The 19,344-nt window shown below is 49.0% G+C and overlaps 1 protein-coding gene across 4 annotated transcripts in view; it reads left to right on the forward strand.

Annotated features, from left to right (window-relative positions):
* LOC117059712 (NADPH--cytochrome P450 reductase) overlaps positions 1-19,344 on the forward strand; it is a 53,520-nt gene that overhangs the window by 10,256 nt on the left and 23,920 nt on the right. For 2 of the 4 annotated variants that reach the window (XM_033171479.1, XM_033171478.1), the window contains exon 2: positions 12,350-12,544. In XM_033171479.1, the coding sequence (XP_033027370.1) occupies positions 12,363-12,544 (182 nt within the window). In that variant the 5' untranslated portion in view covers positions 12,350-12,362. Of the gene's footprint in view, positions 1-12,349; positions 12,545-17,115; positions 17,178-19,344 lie in introns of those variants that run through there. The other 2 variants (XM_033171480.1, XM_033171481.1) reach the window with 2 other exon arrangements.

The following is a 19,344-nucleotide window of genomic DNA, read 5'->3' on the forward strand; positions in this document are numbered from 1 at the left end:
CAATTAAAAGCAAGTACTGTATATATAAAAATGGGTATTATGTGGTCCTGTTACAGCGCCAGTTCTGTGGATTGAAGTGCTTGAGTGGGTGCATATGGGATAAGGTTTTTTTATATATACTATATATAAAAAATATGGGGCAAGGTGACCTCGCAGGTAAATTGGTCCCAAGTTGTTAAAGGCTTTATATACCTTCAACTTGACCTGGTAGCAAATTGGCAACCGGTGCAGTTCTCTGAGCAAAGGCGTGTTGTTGTTTTTTTGCTGAAAAGGTCTCACTCCTGTTAGCAATTGGATTGCAGCATTCTGCACTAGCTGCAGCTTCCGGATCCAAGGGCAAGGGAAGCCCCACACAGAGTGCATTGCAGTAATCCAATACTGGAAATCGCCATTCCCTGAACTATTGGGGCCCACGTCTCCCGGTACATTATTTATGTAAGGTAAAAAAGGTAAAGGACCCCTGGACGGCTAAGTCCAGTCAATGGCGACTATAGGGTTGCGGTTCTCATCTCGCCTTCAGGCCGAGGGAGCCGTCGTTTGTTCACAGACAGCTTTCCGGGTCACGCGGCTAGCATGACCAAACCGCTTCTGGCGCAACTGATGGAAACCAGAGTGCACGGAAACGCTGTTTACCTTCCCGCCACAGCAATATCTGTTTTATCTACTTGCACTGGTGTGCTTTCGAACTGCTAGGTAGGCAGGAGCTGGGACAGAACAACAGGAGCTCACCCCATTGTGCGGATTCGAACCACCAACATTCTGATCGGCAAGCCCAAGAGGTTTAGTGGTTTAGACCACAGCACCACCCGCGCTCAGCCTTCCTCCAAAGCATGGTGCCCTCCAGATGTTGAGAGAGGAAAAATGTTCTCTACCTACTTCTGTCATGCCATGCATACTTTAAAAAACTAGAACCACGTTCCTCCTTTTGTAGTCTGATCAAGTATGTATAGTGCAGGATTTTGGAACAGCTCATTCCAAAATGCGAGTGTAACCTTAGAAGTCTGCCTCACTGAGTTGAATTGGACTTACTCCTAGATGAGTGTGTCTAGGGTTGCAGCCTGAGTGAGCTTGTGGGGGCTAACGCTGTTATCGTATTAGCAGCTCAGCATATGGTTGTGTCCTTGACAGTATCTCATCCTTTAACTCAGATAAAGGGACGCGGGTGGCGCTGTGGGTTAAATCACAGAGCCTAGGGCTTGCTGATCAGAAGGTCGGCTGTTTGAATCCCTGCGACGGGGTGAGCTCCCATTGCTCGGTCCCAGCTCCTGCCCACCTAGCAGTTCGAAAGCACGTCAAAGTGCAAGTAGATAAATAGGTACCGCTCCAGCGGGAAGGTAAAGAGCGTTTCTGCGTGCTGCTCTGGTTTGCCAGAAGCGGCTTAGTCATGCTGGCCACATGACCCAGAAGCTGTACGCAGGCTCCCTCGGCCAGTAAAGCGAGATGAGCGCCGCAACCCCAGAGTCAGACATGACTGGACCTAATGGTCAGGGGTCCCTTTACCTTTAGACATCATGGTATGGCTTGTCCAAAAGCAGGCTCCTTTATTTAACCTATTGTGAACTGATAGAATTGAACAGAACCACCATTTAGAACAGTGGCTCTTAACCTTTTTGGGACCACTGATCCCTTTGAGAATCTGATGAAAGCTGTTTGCCAGAAAAATGCACACAAACACAAAACGTTGCATGCAAATTATTTTATTGCACTGGGGGGGGGAATCTGGTTCACAGACCCCCTGAAGCCCATCCATTGACCTCCTAGGATCCATGGACCCCTGTTTAGGAATCCCTGATCTAGACCCCTGATTAGTGGACTGTTTCATTCCATACAAACACTGCCTTTGACAGAGTTGGACCATTGGTCCATCCAGCTGAGCATCATCCACACTGACTGGTAGCAGCCATTCAGGCTTTTGGGCAGGGGTTTCTTCCAGCCCCATGCTGGGGGATTGAACCTGGAATCTTTTACAAAAGCATGTTATCTCCCAGCGAGCTACAACGCTTCCCTCTAAATCAGGGATGGGGAACACGGGGTCCTCTGAAATGTTGCTGGACTCCCAACTCCTATCAGCCCCAGCCAGCACGGCTAAAAGCCTGGGATGATGGGAGTTGTAGTCCAGCAACATCTGGAAGGCCGTAGATTAAAGCACACTTTAATGATTCTTTGTGTGTATTTGCATACAATTTGGAGCGAGAGGTAGGGATCGTGCTGGTTAGCTGTGTCTTCTGGTCCAGAGGAAAAGGTTTCCCACATCTTCTCTAGAAAAGGAATTCAGAAAGCAGGAGCTTTGGTTTCAAAATTGCTTTTCTTGAATTTTGACTTCTTTATTAAAAAAAAAAATCTTGGCAAAAGAGCTGGGGAGGATCTCCAAAAACTAATTCAGTATTGTTCAAGAGAGGCTGTCAGGCAGATGTTTTCCTATCTCAGGCTGAGTGTTTAAATGTCAGATTGACCCCATTTGAGGCCACTGCAACTACTTCTCTACTCCCCAAATATGAAATTTTGTGAATTGCACCAAATTATGTACACTCAGGAAGTTCTTTCAGTCCCATTTTGCTTTCTATAGCCTCTTGTCTGAATAAAACCCAAATTACCTTTAATGGGCAGATTAAGAGGAGCAGCTCTCAAAAAGCAAATTTGCTCAGATAATATTTCTGCGCTGCCTGGGGGGTGGTTTGTGTGCCTATGTGTGTATTATGTGTCCACACCTGCTGCAAGAGACCAAAAGAGCCCTGTGTTTAATGGCTCTTATGTAAGACACGTGGGGCAGAGAATGTAACTTGACCCTAACTCTACAGCTAGCTAATCTTTGCACAAAACATTGTAGCTGGGCGGCTTCCGTGCATGCTCTCGGACAAGGTGTGTTCTTCAAAATGGATCAACACCTGAGAGGTTTGGGTTTTGCGGTGCCCAGCCCCTGCAACGTGAGCAGAGACGACGTCGTGGCTTTCAATGTTTTAGTGGCATGTGTTTTTGAAAGCCTTGCCTTGCCCTTTTCAGATGGTGCTGCCCTCTTTCAGATGCACCTGGCTGGTATTACTTTTAATCAGCCAGGTTTGGTGGTAGAGCATCTGCTCTGTATGCAGGAGGTCACAGGTTGAATCCCCAATGGCGCCTTCGGGTAGGGCTGAGAATGCCCCTGCCTGAAACCCTAGAGAGCTGTTGTGTTGCTACCAGCCTGTGTAGGCAATGCGAAGCTAGATGGACCTTCGCCCTGTGGTGCCAGGGCAGGCTGCAACAATTCAAACACGATATTAAAAACTGTTTAAAGCAACTTCCAATCGCAGAAATAGGGTGGACCCAGAAAGCGTACACCTGACCTCAGGTGTCAAAAGCCAGGGTAAATAGGAGCATCCATCCTTGGGATTTACGAGTTCACACCCTAGGGGGCTACCACAGAGAAGGCCCTCTCCCAACCCCACTGAGCCTCTGAGGATAGAGGATCAGCCATATGACCCCCTCTGCTGATTGTTGTTGTTGTTGTTTAGTCGTTTAGTCGTGTCCGACTCTTCGTGACCCCATGGACCAGAGCACGCCAGGCACTCCTGTCTTCCACTGCTTCCCGCAGTTTGGTCAGACTCATGTTGGTAGCTTCGAGAACACTGTCCAACCATCTCATCCTCTGTCGTCCCCTTCTCCTTGTGCCCTCCATCTTTCCCAACATCAGGGTCTTTTCCAGGGAGTCTTCTCTTCTCATGAGGTGGCCAAAGTATTGGAGCCTCTACTTCAGGATCTGTCCTTCCAGTGAACATTCAGGGCTGATTTCCTTAAGAATGGATAGGTTTGATTTTCTTGCAGTCCATGGGACTCTCAAGAGTCTCCTCCAGCACCTGAAGCAGCACCCAAAGGGGGGGGGGAGAGGGGTCTGTAGGGAAAGAAGCTGTCTTTCAAGCATTTGTAGCCTGAGGCCTTAAAACGCTAACATGAGCACCTTGAATTGTGCCTGAAAATGTACTCTCAACCCACGCAGCTCTTTTAGAGCAGGGGTTGTCTGAGATCTAAACGAGACCCCAGCCAGTATGGCTGATGCATTGAAGTTTCTGCGTCATCAAGGGTAGCTGGATAAGCAAATGGGTCCCTGCCCCAAGGACCATGCAGTCCTAAATTTGGAGCGGGTGGGGAGGAAAAGACGAGGGCTCAGATTTAGCTGGAGTCTTAAGTAATGAACATAGGAAGCAACTTATATGAACTCAAGCCACTGGTCTATCCAGCTTGTATTGTCTGCCCCAGGGATGTGGAATTTGTGGTCCTTCAGGTGTTGGGCTGTCTCTGTCAGCAGGATTACAGTTTGAAAAGACAAACAACAACAACAACAACAACAACAACAACAACAACAACAACAACAACAACACATATAAAAACATAGTAAAATGTCAAACATTGCACACTTCCTGGTACTAGCCTGTTACTGGCCTGACATTCTCAATTTCTAAAATAATAATAATGCCCTCTGCAGTAACGCTGACCAGTTTGGGAAGAGTCAAAGGCTTCTGTTGTGTCATGGAGTTACAGCACATGTCCCACTGGGTGGAACTCGCACCCTGATCTGGGTGGGAGGCGAGAGTGACAGGTGAAATCCCAGGTGTTCGTGTGCCAGCCTCCTCCTCCTCCCACTGCATCTTGAGTAAGTTAGTGGCCTGCCCTATCAACAGTTGCAGTTGTCCCATTCCACACGTACACAACTCTATGCACTGGTCTACCTGGGGGGTAAGTGGTTTATCTTTGCGTCTGTATAGGTGAGGTGTAGGAATTGCCACACCGCTCAGGGGTAGAGCACCCACCTCCCATACAGAAGGTACCAGGTTCAATCCCGGATACCTCCGATTAAAAGTATCTGGCGGGGGACGGGACGGGACATGGAACCTTCCTTTGCCTGAAGAACAATGTTGGGTGAAGCTGGATTATAGAATTGGAAGGGGACCTCAACGCAGCCAGGCGCCAGCCAGGTGCATTTTGCCCCTGACTATTGGCCACTTGAGGGACGTGGGTGCTGCTGTGGGTTAAACCACAGAGCCTAGGACTTGCTGATCAGAAGGTCGGCGGTTTGAATCCCCCTGATGGGGTGAGCGCCCGTTGCTCGGTCCCTGCTCCTGCCAACTTAGCAGTTCAAAAGCACGTCAAAGTGCAAGTAGATAAATAGGTACCACTCCGGCGGGAAGGTAAATGGCGTTTCTGTGTGCTGCTCTGGTTTCGCCAGAAGCGGCTTAGTCATGCTGGCCACATGAGCTGGAAGCTGTACGCCGGCTCCCTCGGCCAGTAAAGCGAGATGAGCGCCGCAACCCCAGAGTCGTCCATGACTGGACCTAATGGTCAGGGGTCCCTTTACCTTTACCTATTGGCCATTTGTGACGAAGTGAAGATGCTCGGGGGCCAAGATAGTGCTTGACGTCTCCACCATCTGGAGATGCATGTCTGGGGGGGGGGGATCATTGGGTCTGCACTGTTTTCGCACTCCAAGACCACGTCCTGCAGAATTCCACCAGTTATATTTTATCTGCACCATCAGAACGAATTCCAGGAAGCAAAAATGCTTTTTCGGTGCAGCCTGTGCAGGAACAGCGATCAATGTTCTAGTTAATTGTTGTTGCTTGTCTTCAGTTACCCCATCCCACTGCCCTGCCCAGAGTTGTGAAGAATATCCCTACATTATGAATGGTGGGTGTCACCATTAAGAAAAAAGAGGTAGGAATAGACCATTTTATGTATCTGGACTGTCCCTGGATCAAGAGACTTTTCTTCTTTTAAGTGCTCAAAGCTCTTAACCTAGCTCATGATTGTCATCTGAAATAGCCAGGTGTTTAACAGAGAATCGATCACAGTCAGTACATCATTTGAAAAATAAGACTTTAGAGCCTTCTTGCCCCCAAATGGCAAATAGACGTTCCGTTTTGGCGACTGTAACCTTGGTTTAAGGAACCATTTGGCGCCTAGCTTAAATACCTGAGTTTCCAACACTGGTTTGTGCATGGCTAAAATGGGGCCACTCTTTTAAACCAGGTGGTGGGTCTTCATGGTATTTTCATGCAAATGCTTCCTTCAGATGTGGATGGCAAAGGCAGCCAAAGCAGCGGCTACTGTCACAAGAGAGCACCTCCCTCTTCTAAGAGGTCCTGTGGCCCAGTGGTAGAATGCTCTGCATGCAGAAGGTCCCAGGTCCCAGTTGCATTTCCAGGCAGGTCTGTGGCAATAAATCAGTGGGTTGCTATATACCAAATAAATTGGGACTTTGGGGTCACCATGCTAGAAATGTTGGGAACCACTGGGCCAGAATTCATGCACTTAATTTAATTTCTTTTGGTTGGGTGATTAAAAACTTTGTAGAGACAGTTAATGCTCTTTTTGACGCAGGAAGTTTGATCTGAGTTGACCAGTCCCAGTTTTGTCTACACGGACTGTCAGCCCCTCTCCAGGGGGGGCAGTCCTATCTGGAAGATAGGGGATTGAAACTGAGAGCTTCTGCCTCCAAAGGAGATGCTCTGTCACTGAGCTGTTGCCCGTCACCTAAAAGCAAACTAAGTTTCTAGTCCTCATGCCTCTGGATAAATGACTGAATTAAACAGGAATGTGGGATGCTGCTTTAAACTGAGTTAAGCCACTGGGTCCATTTGACTTAGTAGTGTCCGCCTTGGCTGGCAGTGGCTCTTCAGGGGATATTTGCAACCCTCCGTAGAGATGCCAGGGATTGAACCTTCTACATACAGAGCAGACCACTGAGCCTGCAGCCCTTTCAGATTGGCATCTGTGACAGGCAGCAAAACAATAATAACATCACAGAGTTGGGAGGGACACCAGGGGTCATCTAGTCTGACCCCCGCTGCAGTGCATGGCTCACAGCCAAAGAATTCCTGACAGGTGGCCACCCAACCTCTGTTTAAATGCCTCCCAAGTTCTTCCTAATGTTTATGATGCAGAACTGGTTTTCCGTAGTGCTAGGCACTGTTCAGGGAGGCTTTTGCCCTGGAGTCCTTTGTCCCTCGTCTGCGCTCTCAGCTGATCACCTGGCTCCTGAGGAACGTGACTCTCAGCTGCCCTTCCCAGCCACAGGCAGATAAGCCTCCATTGCATTGCTGCACGGTTGCATCAACCCTGCTTGCACAACTCTGGAGCGCAGAGAGCTGGCACGATGTGTGCGGGAGGCTGGGCTCAGCGCCCCGCAGTAGGCATTTCCGTTTTGTGTGGGCCGTTGTGCTGGGAAAAGTTGCCACGCCGGCCTCTTTCCTCACCCGCGTTTCGATATCAAGTTTACCAGCTGGCCTGGAATAGGGGAAAGCCCCGGGTTGCCTGCCTGAAACAGGGGTGTTGGGTGGATGAGATGGCGTCAAACCACTTCTCTTCCTGCAGCTCTCCGGTGCCACCTGGTTTCTGCACGACTCCAAGCAGGGCTGAGGAAGTCATTTGCCCACACCTCACACTCAAGCCTTGCTTGTTGACACGCTACCAAGAAAATCACAGCTTTGTAGGGAATTCTTGGCCCCGTGCCCACGCTCAGCAATAAGAACGGCAGGGAGAAATCCAGGTGTTTTATCTGAGAGGCAAGGCCAGCAGGGAGAAGTGGGAGTTCAATTTACGGAACCGATCTGGGCAGTTCGGAAGACGTCAAAGTGGCCGTCCTTAGCTGGAAGATTCCGCCCCCCCCCTTTAAAATATAAAATGGCGTAGAAATGAAATGGACATCAAGAACCACAAGGCCCACTGGGGGAAAGAACGGCGCCTAGACATACCATAACTGAGCTTTAAGGTGCTGTTTGGCAATTAGCTTATTTATCTGAGTTTCTAATGCAGCCCCATTCCATTTGATTCCAGTTATTTATTGCATTTATATCTCCCCCTTCTTCTCCAAGGAGCTCAAAGTGGTCTACGTACTCCCCCTCCCCATTTTATCCTCACAATGACCCTTTGAGGTACAGTGGTACCTTGGTTCTGGAACTTAATCCATTCCGGGAGTCTGTTTGACTCCCGAAACCATTTGAAAACCAAGATGCGGCTTCCGATTGGCTGCAGGAGCTTCCTGCACTCAAAGCGGAAGCTGCACCAGACGTTCGGCTTCCGAAAACGTTAGCAAACCGGAACACTTCCTTGCGAGTTTGCGGCGTTCAGGAGCCAATTTGTTCGGGACCCAAGATATTTGGGAACCAAGGTTCCACTGTAGTTTATACTAAGAGGCAGTGACTGGCCCAAGGTCACCCAGGGAGCTTTGTGGTTAAGTGGAGAGCTGAACCATGGTCTCCCATGACACTCTTAACCACTTACACCACTACTGGCTCTCGAGTCAGAACATTGGTCCATCTCGTCCAGTATTGTCTCTACACTGACTGGCAGCAGCACTCCAGGGTTCCAGACAGGGAACCCTCCCAGCCCTACTTGGAGATGCCCTTGGTGATGGAACTTGGGACCTTCTGCATTCAAAGCACCTGCTCTCCCCCTGAGCTGTGGCACTTCCTAATCTCCTTTATACGCAACTAGGCTATTGGTTCCTCTAGCTCAGTGTTTTTCAACCACTGTTCCGCGGCACACTAGTGTGCCGTGAGATGTTGCCTGGTGTGCCGTGGGAAAAATTGAAAAATTACTTTATATATAGTCAATATAGGCACAGAGTTAATTTTTTAAACATTTTCTAATGGTGGTGTGCCTCGTGATTTTTTTCATTAAACAAGTGTGCCTTCGCCCAAAAAAGGTTGAAAAACACTGCTCTAGCTCAGGCACCCTCTAGGGTTTCAGGCACGGGATATTCCATCTCTACCTGGAGATGCCAATTGGGGATTGAACTTGGGGCCTTCTGCATGCAAGGCAGGTGCTCTTCCACTCAGCTGTGGCCTTTCCCCAAGGATGCTGGACAAGGTGAGCTTCTGGCCTGTTATAAATTGGGGCTCTTTTCATGTCCACAAGGATTCTTTGCTTTCAAGGCACAGAAGCCTGGCCACCTGATGTAATCCAGCTGCATTCTTGCACCAGATTGGAATACAAATGTTGCCCTCTCTTGAACTCTGACTCCTTTCTCTCTTCACCAAACTCTTCCAGCATTCTGCTCATTCCTCTGAGCCACTCCTGCTTCAAATCCTTTCTTACATATATTTACACACACACCTTGGTCTTTAAGCTGCCTCTTTTTCTCCCTCCGCTTTGCCATTTCATCTCCCTCTCCCTCTTCTGGACCCCACTCTTTGCCTTTCCTGCCCCTCAGGCTCGCCATTGGCTGGAATGCTGTGACATCAGAGCATCCTTTGCCTGGCCCGGTCCCTCTTAAGACATCAGAGCCTGCCACCATTTATTTATTTTTATCACCTCCAGATGTTTTGGACTGCAGCGGGCTGGGGCTGAGTAATTTGGGGGTCACAACTCCCATCAGCCCCCAGCCCGCTGAAATCATAGCTGTCAACTCCCCCCCCCCTTTTAAGGGAAATTCCCTTATTCCGAATAGGATTCCTTGCAAGAAAAGGGAAAAGTTGACAGCTATGACTGAAATTGGCAAAGGTGGGCTTGAAATGCAGATGAACCCATGCAGAACAGAGTGTGTACTCTCCTTTTACTGTTATAAACACACCTGTCAGGTTACCATTGCTGCCTGGCCTGTTTAACTGCTAACCGCCATGCTCTATAAATTCCCTGCCCACTTCTCTTCCTCGCAGGGAAAGCTCTTTTCAGGAGGCAGAAGGTCAAAAATGCACTCAGTAAAGGGCTGTGCCTTTTATTTCACCTGAGGACATTTTTGGGTCTTTGAGCCTCTTCCCCCGCCGCCCCCTCCCCACAGCTCAAGCAGGAAAGGTGTACACTGATGAGCCATGGAAAGTGTTTTTTCCCCTCTTACACAACCTGTTGGCTCTTCCCACGCCCTCGATTCCAGAGTCACAGCTTTCTTGGAGTCTTTCTGACAGTTGAGATGTCGGAAACAGCCATAATCAGACCCTGCTTGGCTTTGCATATTATCAGGGCTTGCATCAGGCATAGGTCAGCAACAAAAATCACCCCAGGCCGGTGAAGTTAAATCTTTACTCAAGGATACGAACCACAGAGCTCAAGTCTCCACAACTCTTCCTAGCAGGTCTTGCCTCGATGATGCAGTTTAAAGGACTGAGGGTCTCCGCCTTCCCACCCCCCTCTCAGACTCCTCTCCAGGCTTTCCCCCACACAATCTGCATCCAACCAATCTTTGCTCTACTCTTTTCATACTTCTGTGTGTCCTGGGAGAGCAGTGGGGAGGGGAGCTGGTTGCAGCAGGAGGGGGAGACTTCCTGGACTCTTCAGCTGCCTCTTTACCCCTCTCCTCTCCATCCTTTGCTTCAGCCTCGGAGTCTGGACTGCTCTCTGCCACAGCCTCTTCCTCCTCACTAAACCCTGTTGCCTCTTCAGCTTCTGACACCTCCTCCTCCCAGTCTGCTCCCTCTTCTCCCTCTGACTACTCATTGCCCATCTCACCACCAGTCCTCTGGCTCTCAGCTGCCTTCTCCTGGGGGTTCCCTAGGGGGTTCCCCAGCTGCTGCCTCACACCGCTCCTCTGCATTCAGGCAGTCCATGACACATATGTGCTAGAAGTTTTATTTATTTTAGGATGTGAGAGAGGGGGTGTGTGTTGGGTGGGAAAGAGAGCGAGCGAGGGGACTGTGGAAACTTTAGTGACGGACAGGAGGGGCGAAGGCTTTGCATGCAGGAAACCAATCATTTTATTGTCTGCTGTCAGGCTGTGTCCTTATCACATTCAACCCCCAGCTAAGACAGAGAGGAAAAGCCCAGGTGCCAGGGTAGATAAAAATCAATGCTTTTAAAAAAAAATTAAATCAGTTTTTTTATTTAAATTGGATTTTTTTAAATAAAATGCTTTTTGAGGAAAATATATTACCACCCAAAGGTTATTCAGTCATGAAATAAAGATTAGTTTTTTAATTATGTAGAATTAAGGCTGTATATGTTTGATTTTTTTGGTAAATAAATTCCATTAACCCATTCACAATGTCATTTATGCTCTTCCAGAGGTTTTTGTAAGATTATTGGGCAGTTTCTCTGCCTACAATATATTATCACAGATGCTTGGTTTACTTTTGCAGTTCTCAAAACTGAATTTGACTCAGCAGAGATCACATGCCTCTTCTTCACAGCAAAAATGTTATAACGTGAACAGAGTTGAGAAAAAGACCTTAATCCTATTCTACAAACCTATGAATACAGAATCAACCCCTTCAGTACTAAGTTTCAAGAAGTTCAGTGAATAGAACAGAAACAATATTTTTCTGATTGTTTGGAGTGGAATGAATCTAATAAATCTATTTAAATTGTTATTATTAAGGTAATGATTATTTTTCTCCTTCCTAAGTACAACAGAAAAGTTGTCCAAATATGAATGAATAACCAATTAAACTGGGGATAAAAAAAAACTAATATGAAAAGTTGTTATTCTAAAAATCTTCATCTACTTGCATATTAAAGTTATACCAGCGAGAATTAGTCTTTATGTAGAAAACTGTGATTTGAATCAAGCCTTACTGACTAGTGATTTAAATCAGTTTGATTTAAATCAAATCCACCCTGCCAGGTGCTTCATTGTTACTAATAAAACAAATTCTGGAGTGGGCGCCACTGTCATTTCCTTTCTCTCTGCTGTGGCCCCGTGAAAGCCAAACACAACCCACGTGCAGAATAACAGGGGAAGGCTGTGTCTCGGTGGTTAGAGCACCTGCTTTGCAGGCCGAAGGTCCCGGGTTCAATCCCCGCGTAGGTTTGGGAGAGACCTTGGAGAGCTGCTGCCAGTCAGTGCAGACAGCACTCAGCTAAATGGGCCAGTGGTCTGACTCGGTATAAGGCGGCTTTCTCTTTGAAGTTGTTCTTCTGTGCTGCTCGTTTGAATTGTGTGTCTTTCATGCCCCTCCTTACGCCATGCTCTTTTGCAGCTAAAAATAACACGAGCTGCCTTGAAGCTGACATCTAGAAAGGCAGGGTTAAAGCTTGTGCCGTTGTGAGAGAAAAGGAGCGTTTGCCCTCTCTTGTGGAGTAGACTCACTGACGCGCTCATGATCCTCCCACATGCCTTGCGAAATTTTATAAGGTGTGGCAGTGCCGACAGCGTGCTGTCAAACTCTTTAAGTCAAATCTTCTAAAGTTGTAGCGTATACATCACTTGCTCCTCTCTGTAGGTGGCTGTGGTTACTCTGTTTAAGAAACTCTGGCTATGCTCAGGGGTGCTCTTTATTATTCTTTCACAATATTCTGAGGTTGCTTCTCGCCCACTACAGAGCTGATCCCTGCTCATCTCCCCGCAGCCGGGAGGTTGCTTTGGTTCCGGAAGTTCTGCTTTCTTGCCAAGACCTGAAACCGATATGTGACATGTGACGGCTATCTCTTTTCTCCTCCTCGCTTTTAGTTTTCCCATTGCCATGGGGACAGCATCATCCAAGGATGAGTCTCTCTCCGCAAAGACCCCGGAGGCTTCGGTCCCGTTCAGCATGATGGACGTCTTCCTCTTCTCCATCATCATCGGCCTGCTGACGTACTGGTTTTTCTTCCGCAAGAAGAAAGAGGAGGTCCCCGACTTTACGAAAATCCAGCCGCCAACAGGGTGAGTGGGTTGGTGGCGAGGCACATGGGTTTCACCCAGGACGGCACACACCCAACAGCTTCAGAGAGGCGAGTGCTGGAGTCACGTTGCACACGTAGCCTTTGGAAAGGGTTTGGAAGCTTCGGCTGGCCCCAAATCCTGTGGCCAGACTGGTGTCTGGGCCCAGGTACAGGAAGCACGTTAAGACAACTTCAGTGGCTAACAGTCTGTTTCCAGGCACAGTCCAAACTGACGATTATGTCCTACAAAGCCCTAGGTGTTTTGGGTGCAGGCTACCTGAAAGATTGTGTCTCCCTACACAAACCTGCCTGGTGAGCCCCCTTCTCTTGACCCCATCAGCACCAGAGGTGTAGCTGGTGGTGACCCAAGACAGAGCCTTTTCTGTGGATGCCCCCAGATTGTGAGATCCCCTCCCAGGAGAGGTCTTACTCCCTCCCCCCCTGTTATCCTTCCACCAGCAGGCTAAGACCTTCCTCTCCAGGCAGGCCTTTAGAAACTCATGTGCAGGCAATGCAAATCTCTGGGCTTCAATGAGTTTTAGTTCCCAGTTCTAAATGTGCTTTTATTGTATTTTGACTACTGTTTTCGGATCCTTTTGTTTTACGATGCATTCTATCATGTTTGCTTTAAAAATGCGGCAAGTTGGGGAGTTAAGCCGGGAGGGGGAGTTCCCTAAATATGCCTCAGACAGGACGATTCCTCCGCACGATACTAGCATATTTCTTTTCAGCTGGAATTTTTCACAAAAGCGATTCACTGTATGAAGCGATGAGGTTCAGAGGGAGTTGACCCAGATTGCCAGGTGCCGCTGGCTGGCATCAGTCAACGAAGCTGCAGGGCTTGTGGTTCTCCTACTCTGAAATGCGGTGGCAGCAAAATAGGGGTGGTGGTGGTTTGTCTATGCAGAATCCTTTGCCCGGTTCACCTTCCACCTTTGCTTCTGCTGTGTGCAGATGGCATCCATTCCTGCAGGGGTGGTGGCCCTGCAGGCATCTCTGTGTGGCCCCTGAATCCTCAGGCCGCAAACCCTCCCTAGCCCTGCTTTGTAGCCCAGATATTTTTGCCTGGCTGGAATGTCCTTGGATGCTGATAAAGCCCCTCGCTGGCCTGGATGGAGGACGGAGAGGGGTCTGTGAGGATGTCTACAAACTAGGCTAAGGTAAAAGTCTCAGTTGGCATCGGGGGAAGATCTCAAGGGTGCCATTGTTTCCACAGTGCCATGCTAATGGTGGGTGTTGCATTTGCAAGTGAACGCCTTAAAGCTGGGGGTGAGCGCAGGTCTGCATTTAAGGGCAAGCAGGGGTTCTGAATCCTGCCCTTTGCCTCCCACCTGACTGATGGGAAGGTGCATTAGCAGGTCGCCAGTTCAAAGTCTCGACTCCGCAGCAAACCTACGAGGTAACCTTAAGCGAGCCGCTCTCACAGCCTCAGTTTCCTCCGTCTGTAGAATGGGAAGAGCGACTCGGTTTAGGGATGTTGCACCTCCTGCGGGGCTGTTGGGTGCTTACTGTGCGGGGCAATTTAACAGTGTTTTTACAAGTGCTTTGTCATGATTTTAAAGCAATCGTACAGCACTTGGGAAACACTGTAAGCAGCTTCCTAAGCCGCGGAGAGCATTTGAGGAGAATTGCTTGTTAACCACCATCACCTCCAAAATTAGCTCAGAGGGGCAAAGCTGTGTGCGAAGGGAGCACATCTAGGATTGCAGCAGAGACCACGTGGAGCATGTTTTCTGGGGTGGTGCGACCAGTTCAAAGTCTCAACCTCTTAAGCACACAACTTTTCTTTATGGTGTAGAGGAGGCTTAGAGGGTGCCCCAAGTTTGCTCTGTGTGAGAACGGTGTCATTTATTCCAGCTGGGGTCAGCAATTGGGCCATCCTCGAGGGATTAGATTCTGTTTACAAAACAGCCTGGGGAGCATGGGGAGGAATCTGGATCTGCGGTTTGGTTAATGCAGCTGTGAGAGGTGGAATGCCACGGTCCCAGTTCGCAAAAGAAAGCTCCTGTGGAACTCACTCCCACAGGAGGCAACGATGGCTTGGAAAGGGACAGGACAAATTCATGTAGCAGAGGGCTGCTAGCCGCGTTGGCTCTGCTCTGCCTCCACAGTTGCTGTGGCCAGGAATGCTTCTGAAAACCAGTTGCTGGAAACCACAGGAGGGGAATGGGATCCTGCTTTTCCACAGGCCTCTGGCTGGGCGCTGTGAGAAGAGGATGCTGGACTGGATGAGCCTTCTATCATTCAAAAGAGGGAAGGAATAAGTATTCTCCAGAATGCAAAAAAGGTATTATCCGAAAGGGGAACCAACACTGCAGTCCTCCTCGCCCCCCAGGCAATCTGCTCATTTTGCCATGGGGCTGGCTGGCTGTTCCTGTGGGGTGATGCTCCCATGTCGCTTCGTGTCTTTGCAGGGTGATGGGTTCCCCCCCCCCACTTTACAGCCATTTTGTCCCCTGTTGCTGTATATCCTGGAACGTGTGCAGTGGAGGGCAAGCAAGAGGGTTAAGGGTCTGGGAACGAAGCGTTATGAGGAACGCTTGAGGGAGTTTGGCATGTTTAGCCTCGTAAAGAGGAGACTAAGAGACATGAGAGCCATTTTCCAGTACCTGAAGGGCTGTCGAATGGAAGATGGAGCAAGCTTGTTTTCTGCTGCTCCGGAGGAGAGGACCCAAACCAATGGATTCAAATGACCAGAAAGGAGATTCTGACTCAATATTCTTGACTGTTTGACAGTGGAATGGAATTCCTCAGAAGGTGGTGGACTCTCTTCATCCCAAGTTTTTTGAACGGAGGCTGGATGGCCATCTGCCAGGGATTCTTTAGCTGCAAATTCCTGCATTACAAGGGGTTGGACTAGATGACCCTTGGTGGACCCCTTTCAGCTCTCCGATTCTGTGATTCTATCTCACAGTCTGTTGGCCTCAGTCTCTCCTTTCCGGATGCGCTCCGTACATCAACAGCTGTCTTTTCTTCTTCCTCCTCACTAGAGGAAAATGAATTAACTTCTCTTAATAAATGGAATAGAGGAAGCTTTTATTCACACTTACAGTTTGCCCCCTTTTCCCCCCAGGCAGAGGTCTGACCAGGCACGACCTTTTGGGGGTTTAAAGGAGTTTGTTGAAAATGCATCTTTTACTTTGTTTGACTATAGCCAAGTCTGCTGTCATTTCACTTATTCCTGCTCCCCTTTGACTGTGAATAATATCTCTTTTCTGCCTCTAATCTTGGCCCCTGATCGCTGGCTTTCCTTTCTTTGCATCCTCTTTCTCACGACCCTCCTCACCGATCACTTCTCAGGTGGCCGGGCCTGTCGCAAGTCCAAAAATTGAAGCAATGGTTTCTCCCAACAGCAGCCTGGTGGGAGTTGAGAGTCCCAAAACATTTGGAGAGCCCTAGGCTGGTGGGGGGGGGGTTGCCTTACAAACTAGACCCACATCACTCCCCAAACAATTGTTCAAGTCATAGAATCATAAGAGTTGGAGGGGGCCCCTGAGGATCATCTAGTCCAACCCCCTGGAATGCAGGAATAAGCAGCTGGCTCAGAAGAGAATCGAACCTGCAACCTTGGCGTTATCAGCACCACACTCTTATGTTAACTGCAAGCTCCCAGGATTCTTTGGGGAAAACCATGCCTCTTTAAAATCATTTGTTGATGCTGCTGCTTTAAATGCATACTGCAGATGGGGCTACAGCGACGGAGGGTCTGTGAGTCTGGAAGCCCTGTGTTCAGCCATTCCTTCTGTCGCAGACTCTGCAGCTTGCCTTCGGTGCAAAAGCAGAATAACACAAACCAGCTCGCGCCAAGATATGCCGCGTGTTAATTCTGTGGCCCCCTTCCTTCTGCGCGCTGCATTTTCCCCACACCGAGGCCCATGGGGCAGGCTGGCCGTGGGGAACAACTTTTTATTTTTAAAGAAAAGTTTTGGGGGAGAGGATTAACCTTTTAGGACACTCTCCCCTCCCTTGACTTCCTCTACAGGAAGGTCCTGCGGGGACAAGAGCTCTGGGGGAAGTGGCAGAAATGCTTTTAATTATTTAATTAAAAAATAGTGCTGTGATGTAAACCTGTTGTTAGGGCAACAGGCGTTTCTGTCCGTGAGACGTCTCTCTCTCTCTCTCTCTCTCTTTCTCTCTCTCTCTCTCTCTCTCTCTCTCTCTCTCTCTCTCTCTCTTCCCCCCCCCCTTCAACCCTTGAATGGTTAGAGAGATGGGGAGTGTTGCAAGGGACCCTGGGAGTTTTCATTCTTGAGTTTCTCTCTCCCCCCCCGCCACTCATTCCTTTCTGCTCCCGCCAGATGTTGGGAGTATAGTTGGGTTCGTGCCGGACCCTCCGGGTAACTTTCTCAAAGGCAGCCGGCACGAATCCCAGAGGGATCGAGCCAGTCTCTTTGCAGGGACTTGGTATGCAGAGCTCTGCTCCGCTCTTAGACAAAAGGGAGGCTGTGGCCGCTGGCTTTTTAAGCCCTGGGAGAGGGCTCAGGGGGGCGAGGGATCCCTCGTGTGCGTGCCTGTCTCGCGGCGGAGCGCAGCTCAGTCCCCTTGGCTCCCTGCAGCTGGCATGAAAGTACAGGGTCGAAACCCACCATGGGCTGCACATACTCGTCTCCACCTGAGGAGGGTCCTCCGGGGAGGTAAGTAAGCGGATGTGCGCTTTTGGGAGGTTTTGTGGCTCTGCGCCTCGGATGCAAGGCTGGCTCTTCTTGAACTTACTTGAGCCAACCTTTTTGGATGCAAAAACTTCCCTGGAGGCTGGCGGGGGGGGGGGGGAGCTCCATTGAGAGAAAAGCCCTCTGCAGTTCACAAGGATGCTGCCGCGTGAGGCTGGTTTCCTTCTCTGTGTGTTGCAGGAATGGCTCGATCCTCTTCCTTTTTCTCTCTTCTTTCCCCCACTGTTTTGGGGAAGGGCTGCAGCCAAGTGGGCAGGAAAGAGCATCCGCTTTGCATGCAGAAGGTCCCAGGTCGAAACCTCAGTGGTATCTCCAGGAAGGACCGGAAGAGTTCCTCTCTTGAATCCCTTGCTGCCAGTCTGTGTAGACAATACTGAGCTGGATGGACCCAAAATCCAACACCACCAGGATTTGTGTTCCAGCTTGCTAAAGCACCCAAAACTTCATAGGGGCCAGCATGTTCTTTTCTCGAAGGCCCAGGTGTCAAAATGTTTAGGAGGAGGGGTCCTGTGGCTCAGTGCATGGCAGGATGCTGGCTCCTGCTTCAGCACACACCTCACCCTGCATCCCCAGTTAAAAGATCCTGGAGAGCTGCTGCCAGTCAGAGTAAGTCCAGACTAAGCTGGATGGTCCATTGCTCTGACCTGGGCCTATACAGTAAGTCTCTTTTCCAGACTAATAATAAATTTGCAGGTGTGGAGGCACATGAGGCCAACAGCCACCGTGTCTAGGAAGCCTGTATATGCCACTCTGCGTTCCGCAACGGGACAAAAGGCAGGGTATATACATTTAAGGAAATTAATAATAATTGTTCTTTGTGCAAGTTCCCTGACATCAGCCTTGTAAGGAGGGTCAGTATCGTGTCTTCCCACCCACCCCTTATTTTGCACATATTCAGGGTTCTCAATATTCAGCATTGGTTTATTTGTTTGGAGTAGTTAGTTTCCCTTAATAGTTATTTACCATGCCGGCTCATATCCAGGTTGAGTGGCAGCATATCTGTCAGTTTCTTGGGAGCACCAAGATGGGGGGGGGGGCTTCTGCCCTGCTTGGGAGCTTCCTGATTGGCTAAATCTGGATAGATCCATAGTCTTATCCTCCAGGGCTCTTCTTTAATGTCATCATTAGTCACAAGAGGAGTGGAACCTCCATTTACAAAACCAGTCTATCGTTGGAGACCAGATGTAACAGGGATCTGCTGCTGCCTCCGCCTGTTCGATTCCCAGAAGAGGCGTCTTGGCCGGATAGTGTGGGAAACAGGATATTGGACCAGAGGGGCCCCTGGATCTGATTCAGCAGGGATTCTCGGATAGTTTTTTAAAGTATTCAGCTATGCAGCCGCTGTCACAGTTAGGATGGCAAAGGCGAGAGGAGAATCTCCGTTCTGATTCATGCTTGCAGATACCTATTGGGCTTGAGGGCAAGTCATAATCTCTTCCGAACAACTAGCCAGGGTGGTTTTTGTAAACCAGAAGAGTTGAGCCACAGCTGTCAGTATTGTACGAGTCATGAATTATGAGTGTATGTAGCTACGTGGGTCTCAGATTTTATCTCCTGTGGACTTCACTAGCAAGGCTGTTTTAATCTGTTTTAGAAAGTTTCCCTGCAAGGAGCCTGCAGATTCAATTTCTAGTGTAACTGCACTTCCTGCTTAGAAACAGGTCCCATTAAATTTAAGGGGAATAGCTATCCCAAGTAAGAGTGTATACCTGGGGTTTCCAAAGGCATCCCTCCTTCTAAAGTTTCTTTTTTTAAAATTACATTTTGCAGTCTTCTCTTTTCTTTTTTAATCTTTTGGCAATGGCTGGCAGGGTGGGCTGATTTTTTTTTACATCAAGGTGATTTTAAATCTGCAGCAAGAAAATCTAGCTTGGTCAGTAGAGCATGAGACTCTACTAGTTGACATTGCTCGCCCTCTCCTCCTCCACGAATTTGTCTAGTTCTCTTTTAAAGCCACCCAAGTTGGTGGCCATCGCTGCCCTCCTGCGGGAGGGAGTTCCACTGTTGTTTATCTGTTCTGAATAAATCAGTCCTGTCCTCTTTGCATGCCAGGGCAAAGGGCTCACATGCTCTCTGGTGTGAGTGCTGTGAAATGCTGATCCACGATGGACCAGCAAAGACAAGGGGTGCG

This window comes from Lacerta agilis, chromosome 15, assembly GCF_009819535.1.
Source record: "Lacerta agilis isolate rLacAgi1 chromosome 15, rLacAgi1.pri, whole genome shotgun sequence".
Taxonomy (NCBI): domain Eukaryota; kingdom Metazoa; phylum Chordata; class Lepidosauria; order Squamata; family Lacertidae; genus Lacerta; species Lacerta agilis.